Source organism: Stegastes partitus, unplaced genomic scaffold, assembly GCF_000690725.1.
Source record: "Stegastes partitus isolate 25-593 unplaced genomic scaffold, Stegastes_partitus-1.0.2 Scaffold3, whole genome shotgun sequence".
Taxonomy (NCBI): Eukaryota; Metazoa; Chordata; class Actinopteri; family Pomacentridae; genus Stegastes; species Stegastes partitus.
In genome coordinates, this window is record NW_007577734.1 from 205,731 (window position 1) to 219,773 (window position 14,043).

Sequence of the window (14,043 nt, forward strand, 5' to 3'; positions counted from 1 at the left end):
TATGTATATATATTCATTCAGGCGTCATATACACAGTATGAACTGCAAATACTGCAATATCCCACACAGTTCTTCTGAGGTAGGTACACACCCCTCAGTTAATGGAAGAAAAATTCACAATGGTCACAGAAGTGGCCTTCTATGAGCCCTGATTTAAATCCTATTGAACATCTGTGGAAGGACCTGAAACATGCCATCTGGAGAAGGCACCCTTCAAACCTGAGACAACTGGAGCAGTCTGCTCATGAGGAGTGGGCCAACATACCTCCTGAGAGGTGCACAAGTCTCATTGACAGTTACAGAAATCGTTTGGTTGCAGTGATTGCCTTAAAAGGTTGTGCAACAAAATATTAAGTTAAGGGTATCATCATTTTTGTCCAGGCCTGTTTCATGAGTTTATTTTTTTTTTAAATAATTCTGTTAAACCATGGTTCAAAGGCAATGTCTGATTTTCATTGCTTAATTTTCATAGAATTTTAATTTATTATTACTTTTGCCAGATTCAAGTTATTTATGTGACCGTTGTGGGTTTTTCTTTCATTAACCGAGGGGTACCAACAATTTTGTCCACGTGTGCATGCAGAAATCAGTATCAAATGATTTTATGCAGTAACTCTGCACACTCCCGTCCACTTGGTGGCGGCAGATACATTTAACGTCCAATAAACAAGGAAGAAGATGAACTCCGGAACCAACCACAGCAGTGGTGTGCGTCAATGCGTCGGACACCAAATAACCAAAGGACAAAGTTGTTTAACTTATATGATGTTGTTGCACAAATTGTCGAATATTTATTTTAAATAACGACAATGTGGGTCGCCAGGAGATTTCTGTCGTTACTCGTCAAAAGAGGTAAGTATTTATAGTGATGTTATCTGACTTATCTCTGCTGCTTGTATAAATCTGACAGCTAGCTAGCTAGCTAGTTTTCATTGCTAGCGTTATTATTTTAACAGTTGGGATAATATGTCTGTAGTTTTATGTGTTTTATCCACTTTTTTGTGTTTTATCCCGCATTTGGGCATGACTTATCTGTTTAAAGGAAACTGAAAGTTATTGACACAGAGCTCCACAGTCACTTGTGTTGAATCCGACATTTTAAAAGTTCAAGTCCATCTAAACGCACTGATTCACATCCACAGCTCAGTTTGCGGGGCCCTCTGGTTTGTTCCGTCGCCCTCAGCACGGTTCCCTCCCCGAGCTAGAGCTGCGGTACCTCCAGTGCACCTGCTGCTGGAGAAGTCGGGTTCCCGTGGCCGGCTTTGAGACCCTGAACGCCACTCTGTCCTCCACGTCTGAGCCCTGCAAGGAGGACGCGACCAGACCGCTGGACGCCTGCTACACCTCCACGCAACGAGACGCCATCCTCCAACTCCTCAACAACGCCACATCGACAGAGCTGGCCTGCGTGAAGCTGCTCAGAGGCCGCAAATCGGTCAACATTGTGGAGTACAGGACTAAAAACGGACCCTTTAAAACGCTGGAGAGTGTGGTGAATGTGCCGCTGCTGAAGCACAAAAGTGCTGTCATAGTCTTTAACTCCATCCTCAACCCGGTTAAGAAGGAGAGGAAAGTGAGGATACAGCTGGCCAAGTTTATCAGGCCAGAGGTGGACAGGTCCTGGCTGGAGGTGAGCTGGTGGTCAAAATACCCATATTTGTCATAGTACAGCAGATTGTAAGTATTGAACTTTGTGGCTCAGTGACTCTCTTTGTCGAAGTGTTACATAGTTTAGGAGGCCCAGATGAGTGCTGCCGAAGTAGTTCAGACACCTAATATGAGAAAGAAATAATTTACATTTTGCTAGGAATAATGTCAATTACAGTGTAAATAAAAAAATATTTATCTCCCTTTGGAAGTTCTCCTCTTTCCTCTCTTCTCAACATTCAATCATGATCATTGAACATGGCTTTTTGATGAAGAATTCACCCCAAAAGATTATTTCATGTCAAAGTGAAAACAGATTTCTGCAAAGTATTGAAAATTAATTAAAAATACAAAATGTAAAATAAGTCATTGCCTGATCTTTGTGCTTAGTGGCTCTTTGTTTGGGAGCCTTGGTTTCATTTCTCTGTACTGGCAATGTGCCTGTACCTGAGAATGAAAGGGACCGTCTGACCAACATTACATCTCAGACGTGTGTGCAATTACACTTTATTATTGTGCTGTTATGTAACTGTAGAACTTGTGGGACACAGATTTTAAAAAGAGATTCAGCAGAGGCAGAGATATCCATAACTGCAGTCTCTAAATATGGCTAAATTTACAGAAATGCTGACTCTTGTTTGCTACAGTGCTACTGTTTTTCCACACACTGTGGCCCCAGTTTGAAATACAGGATAAGACTACTCAGTTTTTTGACAGTGCTACCCATGAACCACAGAACATATTGTACAGCTGTTGGCAGCACTCTGTTTGACATGTAAAAGCAGTGGAGTTTATGGCATGACAGTCTCTTTTTGCTGTTGGATCCTGACCTCTGACTTTGCTGTGATAGTCAGTGTTTAATCTAGTAGCCTTTCAGCTGTGAAACACAATGTTTGAAGATTAAAAAAGGAAGCAGGATGATGCACTATTAGTTTTTATAATTCTGTGTTTGATTATTTAGGACGCCAGTTCCATCGTGTCGATAGTATGCGGGACAAATAAAATCGCCTGGGCACATGTGGACCGTGGAATGACTGTACTGGATTGGCGACAGCTGGATTGTCCCAACTTCTTGAGAGGCACATACCTGGCTTCTGCTTATCTGAATGATGTGAGTATAGTTATCAAACTCTGCCATTTTAAATAAAGAGTTTTTGTAGAGAAACTGACAGACCTTTGTGGGATCATTTTGTTCTGAAAATTTGGATGAATCTAAATTCATTTTCAGCTTCCTTTTTGTTTTCTCTACTCTGCCAACAGGTCTCTTCAGCTGTGGCACTTCTCCCATTAGCGGACTTCTACATAATAGAGAAAAGCTCCATCTCAGTCCAGAATACAGCTCTGTTCCCCGTTATGGCCCATATGAGGACTGTGGAGGCCATGCTGTTCGCTCTGCTGGAGCCCAAAAACTCCCCAGAAGAGTCCAACATTCCTCCCAGGTGGGAAAGTTGATTTCATATGAATAAAAACTGTTGTCAACTTCGAAATGCACCAAAACAACCTATAAAAACACATAACATGTAATACCATGTATCGTTGTCACAGTCATGATATTTCAATGTCTTTTCTTTGTAAGCCTGTATTTTTACTTGACTTCTAACAGCCTCCTTGCTGCAAATCCAACAAATTGCATGCTTAAAATTGTTGGGCTGTCTTTTCATATTTTGGTTAAAACCTAAATGTTCCCCCAGTTTTGCAACTAAATCCATGATGTGAATGTCAATAGATGGCATATTATAAGTTGATAAAAGCAGCTTGTGCCAGAAAGTCATAGCAGAAGAAGGGGGTTTAAACTGGAATACGACGTTGAAATAATAATTGAAATATAACATTTGTTGGTTCCACCTAGGGGTGCCCCTATAGCTCACCTGGTTGAGCTGGCATTCCCCTGCACCGATGTGGAGGTCGTGAGCTCAAATCTGGCTCACGGCTCAAGACGTTTAGGGCTGCAAGGTGGCGCAGTTGGTTAGCACTGTTGCCTCACAGAGGTGTATAGATAATGGATGGATGGATGGTTTCACCCAGCTGATCCAGACAAGTGGAAACAATTCTTACAGTTATGCAAACTGACTGTGCGTCGCTCAGATTACTGCAAGCAGGAAATTGTGTGAAAATAGCGACAGGCGTGTCTAAATGTGCTTGATTTGAAAGTGTTAGACGCTAACATACACATGATGACAAAAATGTCCTCCTTGATTCCTTCCTTCCTCTGCAGAGTTCTTAACATGATGCGGACTGCTGTTGGACGTCACTTTGGACTGATGGTGGGCGAGGCTCGGACCAGCGGAGCGCAGACAGTGCGACAGTTGATGACTGAATCCGTGACACAGAAGCTTCCCAGGATAAATTTTCCCCAAGAGCTGCTGGTTAAACATAGGAATTCCTTCCAGATGGGCAGCAGAAGAGGAGGAGAGGAACTCTGCGACGCGCTACTTCAGGCTGTAGCTTTCTATGAGCTGCTCAGTGAATCTTCCTCTTAGCTGCGACCTGTTCTGATCACACTGCATCCGCTAAAATAAATCTCCTAAGTGGCATTCTGAGCCCTTTTGAACTTTACCAAACGGATCTGATGGGGATTAAAAATGTGTTTAAAAAACTGAATATTCTTACTGTTACTTTAATGTTGTTTTTCAGGATCCTGACCATGAGGGCTGCTTCTGTGTTGTGTTATTTTTGCAGTTGACCTTGACAGTTAACTTCCATTTTTCTGCTGTCTGAGAATTTTCACTGTTTGTGTAAAATCTGTTTTCTGGATTACGTTAGAAGAATGAAACATTTTACACAGATCTCAACAGCAACCTGTGTCAGTACCTCAAAAAAGTATTTAACATTGTTTAAAACTGCTCCACAAAAATAGACTTTTATTCACTCTTTATGGTTGCACTTACATGTAAATAAAACATAATTTCTCATCTCAACAGCATTCAATTCATTTGACAATATTCTATTGAAATAAATACTGGCAGGAGTAAAGTGAGTTAGGGAAAATGCCAGGTATGTCCAGACCTTTTCATCAATTGAAATCTTCTGCCAGGAGTTGCATCGCTGACTTTGAGAGGCCCAGATGTGTGTTACTGAGGTAGTTCAGACACCTGATGTGGGAGATAAATCATTAATTATGCCTACAAATAATGACTATCATACTCATATTAGCAGTGACATTAAGTAGTTAAATTTGGAGCTAATTATTTAATCCAGCAATGACTCAAATGAGAGACAACAGATGACACTAGACAAGCTTGGATCTGAGGGGAAAAAAAAGAGTGAGGAAGCAGTCTGTTTTAAGAGACGACTATTTTGATCGGCCTGTCGCTCTCCTACTGACCACCCTGATCCTACAATATTATTTAAAATCTAACTTGATTTCTGTCATTCACAAAAACCTGTCGATTCTAAATGTAAACCTGCATTGTGTCTACCCCACCTTGCTGTCTCTCCTTGTTGCTGCTGGACTCTGTGAGAGCGACAGATGGAGCGGAGCACCGGCATGTAGTCCACACTTACAGCCTGTCTGTTGCCCAGCAGGCTGAAGGATTTAGAGCTGAGCACCATCCTGCTCAGTCTGTATCTCCTCTGGGACACACTGGAGGGACAGACACAAGTATAACATAGTGTAAAAACAGAAATTTTTGCACTCTGCTTTACAATGATGTATAAAGTTTGACAGGCATCGACTGTCTCCAGGAAAGTGTTCCGTTTTTTGCATCGATGTAAACTACTTTACCATATTTTATTTAAACACAGCATCCACATTCATTCATGTATCGCCTCCCTCTTGGAAATCTTTAACAGGGAAAATGTAGTTTTCAAATCATGCCTCATTTCTTCAACATCTCTCACTCTTGTTCCCCTGAATGTTCTTTTTTGTTTGAAATGGACAAATTTCCAATTTTGGGTGAGATCTACCTTTTATGTGGTTTGAACAACTGGATGTGTCAAATGAATGCATTCAATAATGAAGCATTTAAAACAAAGACATGAATATCACTGAAACTTAACAAAGGAACCTAATGAGTGGACAATTAAAACGTAAACCCATCATCCATTTTACAGACTGAATTGCAAGACGCCCAACAAATTGAATCAGTATTTTGAAGTTAGGTTGGAGAATAGACTCACCTTGGTGCACACAGTGGTGGAAAACTAAAGCTGAGGCTCTGTCTTTTAGAAGAAGTGGTTAAAGCCAGGCTCTCAACCAGCTTCCCCCAGTTTTTGTCCTCCAGTGTCTGCCTGTATTTTTGCGTTTTAGTCGACGCCTCGGACACTCTCCACAAGCACCTGCGACACCCCAAACCTTCAACAGCAGTCTGAATGTCCAGCAGCTTCTCCTGGCTCCAACTCAAGCACTCTTCCTTGCTCATCTCATCCAACAAACCGTCGTTTAACTCCGCTCCTGACCAGACAAACCCTTCAGGTGTGCATGAGCTCAGAATATGCTTACCTGCAGTCGGCACTGTGGCATCAAGGTACGACATGAGGTCAAAGAAGTCGGTCAGGGCTTCTAAACAGTCACTTGTTGCTTTTTGTACAGTTTTGTCCCTTGAACTTGGAGAGCTTGAAGTCCCATTTAATGACGATGTTTTCTGAGGTTTGTGGGAGGATGGATTGGAAGGTGATGTTGAGATGTACTTTCTTCTGCTAAGCCTTGAGATGTTCCTGACTGGTTTGCTGTTTGTCGCTGACACGTTTGGACTGATATTTTGATTCTGCTTCTGCAAGTGAAGATTAGTCTCAGAGGGTACCAGTACCGGCTCATTCTGCTGCTCAGAATAAGTCAACTTCTCCATGTTGTAGACTGAAGTTATCTTGGCCCCTACAGACAGAAGAAGCTCCAGGTTGGAATAGAGAAGAGGCACACCTCTTCTCCAGCTCTCAGAGAGGATGTTCAGGAGCTTGTTCATGTCTACTTCTGACCAGGCCTGACACTGAAGAAGCAAAAACAGACACTACTGACTGTAACTATAGACTGGTGAGGTGCATTTTTCTCTTGAGGGTTATGTAAATATATGAATACTTGCCTTTAGGAGGTTCAGCAGATAGTTTGGAGTTACAGGATGGAGGCCAAACATGTTGGCAGAGCAGTTTGTTTTGCAGGGAGGAAGCTGTGAGCCTGAACACTTTGCCCCTTCATTTGAGTCTAGATGAGGAAATAAAGAAAATAGTTGTAAATCTACAATTTTTAAAACAATTATTCATCACAGTTTATTCAAAGAAACTTACCCTCCACACAGATAGTTTTTTTAGGGAAGCTTCCACTATGAGACCCCCGTCTTCCACCACTGTTCACCCAGAGCTGCAGCTGTAACAGGCAGCGTCTGACATCACCACAGCTGAGTTTCAAGAGGCTGCAAACGTCATCCAAATCTAGTCGCACTTTCTCCGCCAAACACACCAGCTGCAGGTGACTGCAGACATTCACCTTTGAGGAGATGGAGTAAGTTTATGACACACTGAGTCAACTTTGCTCATATTTTATCTGCATGTTTGAGGAGTTTAAGAGCAGTTCTTGGCTAAACAAAACAGAAAAAAAGTGTGGCATATCTTCTACACACATGCACGCAGTTTCCCGTGAAGCTGCACGATGATGTTGAGGTAACTTTGACTTACTGCAGATGGGGTTTTGAAAATGATTTCCTCTAAGCTGCAGTCAAATCTCTCTTTGAATCTGGGATCTAAAAAAGACATTTGTTTTTGTATCAAGCTCATCTTGAAATATATCCTATTCAAAAATTACACTGTGTGCATTTACCATTGGTGGTCAGAATGACTGGTCTTTTAGTGGTCGTCATGAAAGTCTTGATGGCTGCAAGGAAACCAACATCATCGTCAAATATGACATCAACCTGTGGAGCAGACGGCAGACGGATAAACCCAGATCAAACTTGGTCGATGTGTGGCTTCGTATCCAGCAATTTTATTTTTCTCACAGTGTGGTGCTGCCACATGGTTTACCTCTTCAAAGAGAATGAGTGATGTGGCTGTCTTTTTGTTCTGTAGCACTATTTGATCACAGTCTGGTGATGAATCGCCCAATTTTTGGCTGTCTGGTTTTTCACATGGTGACATGCCACTAAAATGTAAGTGATCTGCTTTGGCCTTCATCTTAAAGTAGTGCGCCAAAGTCAGTGTGGCTGGTTTAGCTTTTACTTTGCGTCTAGAAGAGGCCAGATTTTTTTGGGTAGAGATGACATTTTTATGAAGAGTTGATTTTCCTGTCAAAAGAAAATAAGACAAATACAAATTAGTTCAAATGACACTTATGCACAATTAGTGTTTGCATTACATGAACCTGAGACCATAAAGGTTTTAGCTTATATACACACACAACGGTATGCAACTAACTAAGAGATCATACTGTATATGATTATTTGGACTACAATGAAAACTGAACCATCTATCATCTGTCCTACCAGGTACAGTCTCAGATTTAGCAGTGCAGCTGTTGGTGCTGTAGTTGTGGAAGTAAGCTGGTTTTAGTGGGTCTGTCCCGGACATCTCCACTAGGTGGGACTGGGAAGCCTCCTGCAGCTGGGACAGAACATGGCGGCCGCTGCGCTGTGAGGAGCAGTTCACCTCAAATACCTTTAATTAAAAAAGGAAAAGAAAAATGCCTCTTCTTGCAATGTCCAGATGTGACTCAATGTAAAAACAGTCCAGAACCAAGTGAAAGTCATAATTAAGTCTCTTGATAAGAGCCACAATAAGTCAATAAGTAATCCATTTGGACATTTTAAATTTGATCCTCTGTCCCTTCTGCCTAGGGTTGAACAATGAATCAACTGAATTCAAAATCAAGATTGGAACCATGCAATTCGCAAATTACAAAGGCTGCAATTTAGTCAGTGCTTTTATAAATTTATGCTGTCCTTGCTCCAATATATGTTTTGAATCCATTACAGATATATTTCCTAAAGCTTGACTTTTAAAAAATTATATTGCAAATTGCTTTATTGGAAAAATCGATTACATATACACCCTAAATTATTCAGCCTTACTAGTGCCATCTTCCACACAACGCCTTAAAAATTCTTGATTGCTTCTTAGGTCAAAGATCACATCCAAGTTACAGGGCTGAACATGAGAATTTTGGCAGTATACACTATTTTATATGACAGCTTGTGCAAATATAAGCAGATTGAGCATCTAAAAATTCAAATATCCAACTATAACACTCACATATTGAACAACTCTACAGTTAAAACTCCCAAATAGAAAAAACAAAAAAAAGAACTTTGTCCCGGTGTAGACCAAATAGCTTATATGCTGCATCATGTTTACACCGTTTGAGATTTGAAAGTGTCCCTAACATTTTTACCTTCATGTCACACATTAGGGTGTCAAAAAATAGGAAAATGTTAAAATATATTACAGTCAAGGATACCCACCACTGAGCATAAAGTAGAATCATCAGTTTTTTTTTTAGAAATGTCAGTACAAAGTGATACTGTAGAAGCTCTGAAAAGTAGAACTTTGGCAGAGCTGTGGTATTGGATTGCATTAGATTTCCCAGGTGTATCTACTAAAGTGGTCAGTGATTGTATGTTTCTGTACAGTTTTCATTGGTAAGCTCATATGACAATTCATCCTACATAGAATCAATGTTGGTGGAACTCATAAATATGTCACATTTCTGATATGGTCATGTGGGGTGACTGTGGCTCAGGTGGTAGAGCAGGTTGTCCTCTAATTGCAAGATTGGCGGTTCGATCCCCGGCCCCTCCACAGTCAGTGTTAGACACTGAACCCGAAGCTGCTCCCAATGGCAGGCAGCACCTTGCATGGCAGCTCTGTTGCCATTGGTGTATGAATGTGTGTGAATGGGTGAATGACAAACATATTGTAAAGCGCTATACAAGTGCAGACCATGATCCAAATACATTAACACTGAGGAAAACTTCAACCTTTGCCAGTATCTAAGATACTATATTTATTTGCAAATTCTCACCTTGAAGCCGAGCTCCTGAGCACAGGCATACACTGAGGCAGTCTTCCCCACACCTGAAGGTCCTGTGATCAGCATTGTGTTCCACAGTGGCTCCTGTGCTCCGTCCTCTGCCCCAGCCTCACCCTGGAAGTCTCCACAGTCCCACGAGTCTGCACAGGAGGAAAGGCATAACTTTTCTTACCAAAACTCCCACACATGGACATGTGACATGTGTCACTTAAATAAATAAAACTTTTGTCATGCTGATGTCTAAAAATTAGTAGGTTTGTGGCAGTTTGTTAGCCATGTTTCCTTAAAAATAAGAAACGTTTAACTTTGAGCAAGGGCTGCAGGGTGGTTAGCACTGTCGCCACACAGCTAGAAGATCCCCGGCTCACATCCTGGTTAGGACGCCTGGGATCTTTCTGCATGGAGTGTGCATGTTCTCCCTGTTCTCTCCGGGTTCTCCGGCTTTCCACCACAGTCCAAAAACATGTTGAGGTTAACTGGTGATTCTAAATTGTCCGTAGGTGTGAATGTGAATGTGCTTGGCTGTCTGTCTCTAAATGTAGCCCTGTGATAGACTGGTGACCTGTCCAGGGTGTCCCCTGCCTTCACCCAGAATCAGCTGGGATCGGTTCCAGCCCCCCGTGACCCTAATGAGGATTAAGCGGTGTATACATAATGGATAGATGGCTTTGAGCAATGAGACAACAGTGAAATTCCAGTTCATACCATTACTGTTTTCTACTTGTTTCCTTTCTTCCATTTTTCTCCTCTCATCACGGTCAGCTCTTAGCTTCCATTTCTTCAACCAACTGAACTCCAGAGGAAATAAGAGAAAAGGTTATGCTGCTCACAGTGATTTTAATATATCACAGAAGTATATTGTAGTAAAATATAAAATTCACCTGTGCAATCTTTTCACTGACGCAGAATTACCAACGACTTCGCTTGAATCCTGAGGACTGTACTTGTCTGTCCAAAGCACATCTTCAAAATAGGAATCTGCATAAAGCAAAGTAAAAAAATGAAAAAAATCCTGAAACTTAATGACCATTAAAGATGTGACAAGTATACAAAAACTGATCAGCATATGACAAGTTCTACCTCTCTGTAGAGTTTCAGAGTTTTTGAGTGATTGGGTGTCTGATTCTGCGTGATTTGTCCATTCAGAGTTCAGTTCACAGTTGTTCACCAGGTCTGCTGCGAGGCTCCCGCTTTGCAGCTTCAGTCTCTGAGTGCGACTCAGCCGGCTGCTCCTGGGTTGCTTCTTTTCAGCAGGGACACCACTTTCCTGGACATCCTGTGCTGACAGATGGCAGTGACTGAAACAAGCAGCATCCTCTGCAGTGAGATTAGACCTGAGACGCTTTGGTATCTTCTCAGAGGTTTCATTTTCACGTTTCCGCTTCTCTTTTAGGCATTTCTGCAAGGAGCTTGGATATGAGGAGCATCCTGCTTTGAAAACAGAGAAAATTAGAGCCCTGACCATACTTTCAATGTATTTAATGCACAGTCAGACTGATGACAGACTGTGGCTCAGTCTCACCTGTGGATCCACACTCATGCAGCCCCTCACTTGCTTTCTTCTGCAGAGTCCTGAACACTGCTTGAACTGGGAATACTGGATTACATGTTTGGATTTCTTCCAGACAGCTGTGCAGAGCTGATGGTGACAGCTGTCCTCTCCAGGTGGACAGAACAGACTCGTCTTCACATTTCAGTTGAGAGACTTGTACATCATCAATCTGAGGAAGAAGCACTGATTTCTGCGTCCTCTCCACAGCCTGATCCCCATCACTGATGTTTTTGCTCTTGCTCTGCTTTATCCTGCTCAAGAAAATTGGTGCAATTCTAGCATATTTTGCGCAAAAAATATTGCCCTCCTCTTGCAGTGACTGAACGTGTCTTTCAGAAAATCCTGTAACAACATGTGAAACATGTTTGTCTTTTGCAGCAGGAGTTGTTTCACCATCAGAGCAGCGCGACTCGGATAAAAGTATCACCCCGGTGGTTTGTGCTTTGCTTCGGCTCGTTGTAGACGTTCGGCTTTTGCTCCTCTTGAGTTTGTTTCGCATTGTAAAAGACCGCAAACTCAAAGACTGTTTAGTAATACTTTGGATTTGGCGCTTGGTTTGTACGTCACTCTGTGCGACGTCAATTTGATTTCGGCCACAGTGTTAATATTATTTTACGTTGAGATATCTAATCGTGTATTTTAGATGAATAAAGCAATTTAAGAAATAAACACCAATAAAATAATATTTTTAAAAAAAAATACATCCTAATATTTTGATGTCTGCTGTTACATTGATTAGCTGATCTGCAGTGACGTTTTAAACATGCGCCGAGTTTTGATGCAGCCACAGATCGTTTATAAAACAAATCACAGGATCCACCGTAGATGCAGGTTAGAAAGTGAACCGAATCAGTTCAGGACGGTTAAAATGTCACAATACACAAGCCAAAATGTTGTTTCAAAATATAAAAGCTGTAAATCAACTTTAAAGGTAATAGAAAACACATTTTCCTTAACATCTGTAACTCCAGCTTCTCTCAATGTTTTTCTTCATCCGAAATAAAATGAGGAGTAATACGTCGTCTTTTGTGAATCTTTCTTGGCCATGTGTCATCCATTATCTATACACCGCTTAATCCTCATTAGGGTCGCGGGGGGCTGGAGTCTATCCCAGCTGACTTAGGGCGACACCCTGGACAGGTCGCCAGTCTATCGCAGGGCCACACTGAGAGACAGACAACCAAGCACACTCACATTCACACCTACGGACAATTTAGAATCACCAATTAACCTCAACATGTTTTTGGACTGTGTGGGAGGAAGCCGGAGAACCCGGAGAGAACCCACGCTGCACGGGGAGAACATGCAAACTCCACGCAGAAAGATTCCGGTGCCCCCACCGGGACGCGAACCGGCAACCTTCTTGCTGCGAGGCACCAACTGCGCCACCCTGCAGCCCGGACCAGAAACCAGGGGCCTCATTTATCATCAGTGCATACATACAGATATGTGCGTAGAACGTGCGTACGAACATTCCTACGCAAAGTATGGAATTTATCAACTTGTACTTATACGTAGGACTGTGAGTAAATATACGCACACCTCTGACCATGCGCACGCACATAATCTAGCGGTAGAGCAGTGAAACTACAAATAGAAAGTATTTGGGGATTTTGACCACCGGCACATTCCAGCGTGAGGTTGGAGACATATGCATTTCCAGTCATCACTGAGCAGGATCAAGCCGGCAGTGTTGGATGCCATAACTCCCCTGGCCTCAGCCTACATCCAGTTCCTTTACAGTCATCACCAACGAGCCCAAATCAAACGGGGGTTTAACGTCGTCGCTGGATTCCCAAACATAAGTGAAGCCATCGACTGCACTCACATCGCATTCAAAACAGCATCACTACACAAGCTTAATTTTGTAGATAGAAAAGGGTTTCATTCAATCAGCGTACTGATAATTTGTGATGCGCATTTGTCGCTATCCAACGTTGTTGCCCGGCGGCTTGGAGGAACGCACGACTCATTGAGCAGAACAGCTCTGTGGGTCTCCAAGTAGGAGCTGCTGAAGATTGTTGTGAGTGTCACAGAGTGTGGAAATGTTTTAGCTGGACTTTATTTGGTTATTAAAACAAGTCATCTGTAGTGATCAGGGTTATCCACTGGGTGAACGTTCGGTATTAATTCGTCCTCCTCCAGTTGCAGCCATTTCTCTTTTATGGACTGTGATGCGTTTTTTTGCACTGAGCTTAACGTCAAACCACTTTTTAAAATTTTTGCCGGCGATCTCTCCTCTGACCCAACAGAAATAACTGCGGTGGTTATCTTGTCCCATGCAGTATTTTTTTCTTTCGCTGCTTATCCCAACATTTCACGCACCAAACAATATTTTCTGGTTTGCTTAAACCTCGCTGACAAGTACCTCGATCTCAGTTTCATAAAAGTTCTTCTTTTTCGCCCTTTTTGCCACTATGATGACGACAGGTGAGGAAAAAATAAATCTTCACTTGCTTTATAAAGAGGCGTGTTATTGCCCTATATGGTGATTTGGAGGCGTTCCTGAAGGCAACGTGCACGAGCACAGAGGTTAAGAACAAGTGGGATTTGTCAACACTGATGTGCGTACGACCCCCGTACGCACGTTTGATAAATACGGATTTTTTGTACTTAGGCACACTCTAAATTTCATTCCTACGACAGAATTTAGAACCTTTTCTACGCACTGATGATAAATGAGGCCCCTGGTCTAATGAGGTTTGGGATACGAAACAAAAAACAGGGAAATCTCCCTTTTTGGCATATAAAAGTAAGTTCCAGATAACATTATGTTTTACCTGAACTTCTAACATGGTTTCACATCACCAAAATTCTGAAAGAAAAGAAAATTGGCGACTATATGTTGAGTTTCTAGTTTTCCTTAACTGCTAAAGTTTATGGTATGAAT

General features: G+C 42.0%; 2 protein-coding genes across 2 annotated transcripts; one reads left to right on the plus strand and one right to left on the minus strand.

Annotated features, from left to right (window-relative positions):
* Positions 1-703: 703 nt before the first annotated feature.
* Positions 704-4,565, plus strand: tefm (transcription elongation factor, mitochondrial). The gene is made up of 5 exons (XM_008276476.1): positions 704-852; positions 1,143-1,630; positions 2,609-2,758; positions 2,908-3,086; positions 3,863-4,565. Exons 1-5 carry the CDS (start codon positions 810-812, stop codon positions 4,125-4,127), a joined length of 1,125 nt encoding a protein of 374 aa, XP_008274698.1. The 5' UTR covers positions 704-809; the 3' UTR covers positions 4,128-4,565.
* Positions 4,489-11,652, minus strand: atad5b (ATPase family AAA domain containing 5b). Its single transcript, XM_008277558.1, has 14 exons — positions 11,124-11,652; positions 10,682-11,029; positions 10,483-10,579; positions 10,307-10,389; positions 9,593-9,741; positions 8,058-8,229; positions 7,600-7,859; positions 7,397-7,490; positions 7,255-7,319; positions 6,868-7,066; positions 6,666-6,784; positions 5,767-6,572; positions 5,072-5,230; positions 4,489-4,739 (listed from the first exon to the last, which is right to left on the minus strand). Exons 1-14 carry the CDS (start codon positions 11,650-11,652, stop codon positions 4,661-4,663), a joined length of 3,159 nt encoding a protein of 1,052 aa, XP_008275780.1. The 3' UTR covers positions 4,489-4,660.
* Between the last annotated feature and the right edge of the window lie 2,391 nt (positions 11,653-14,043).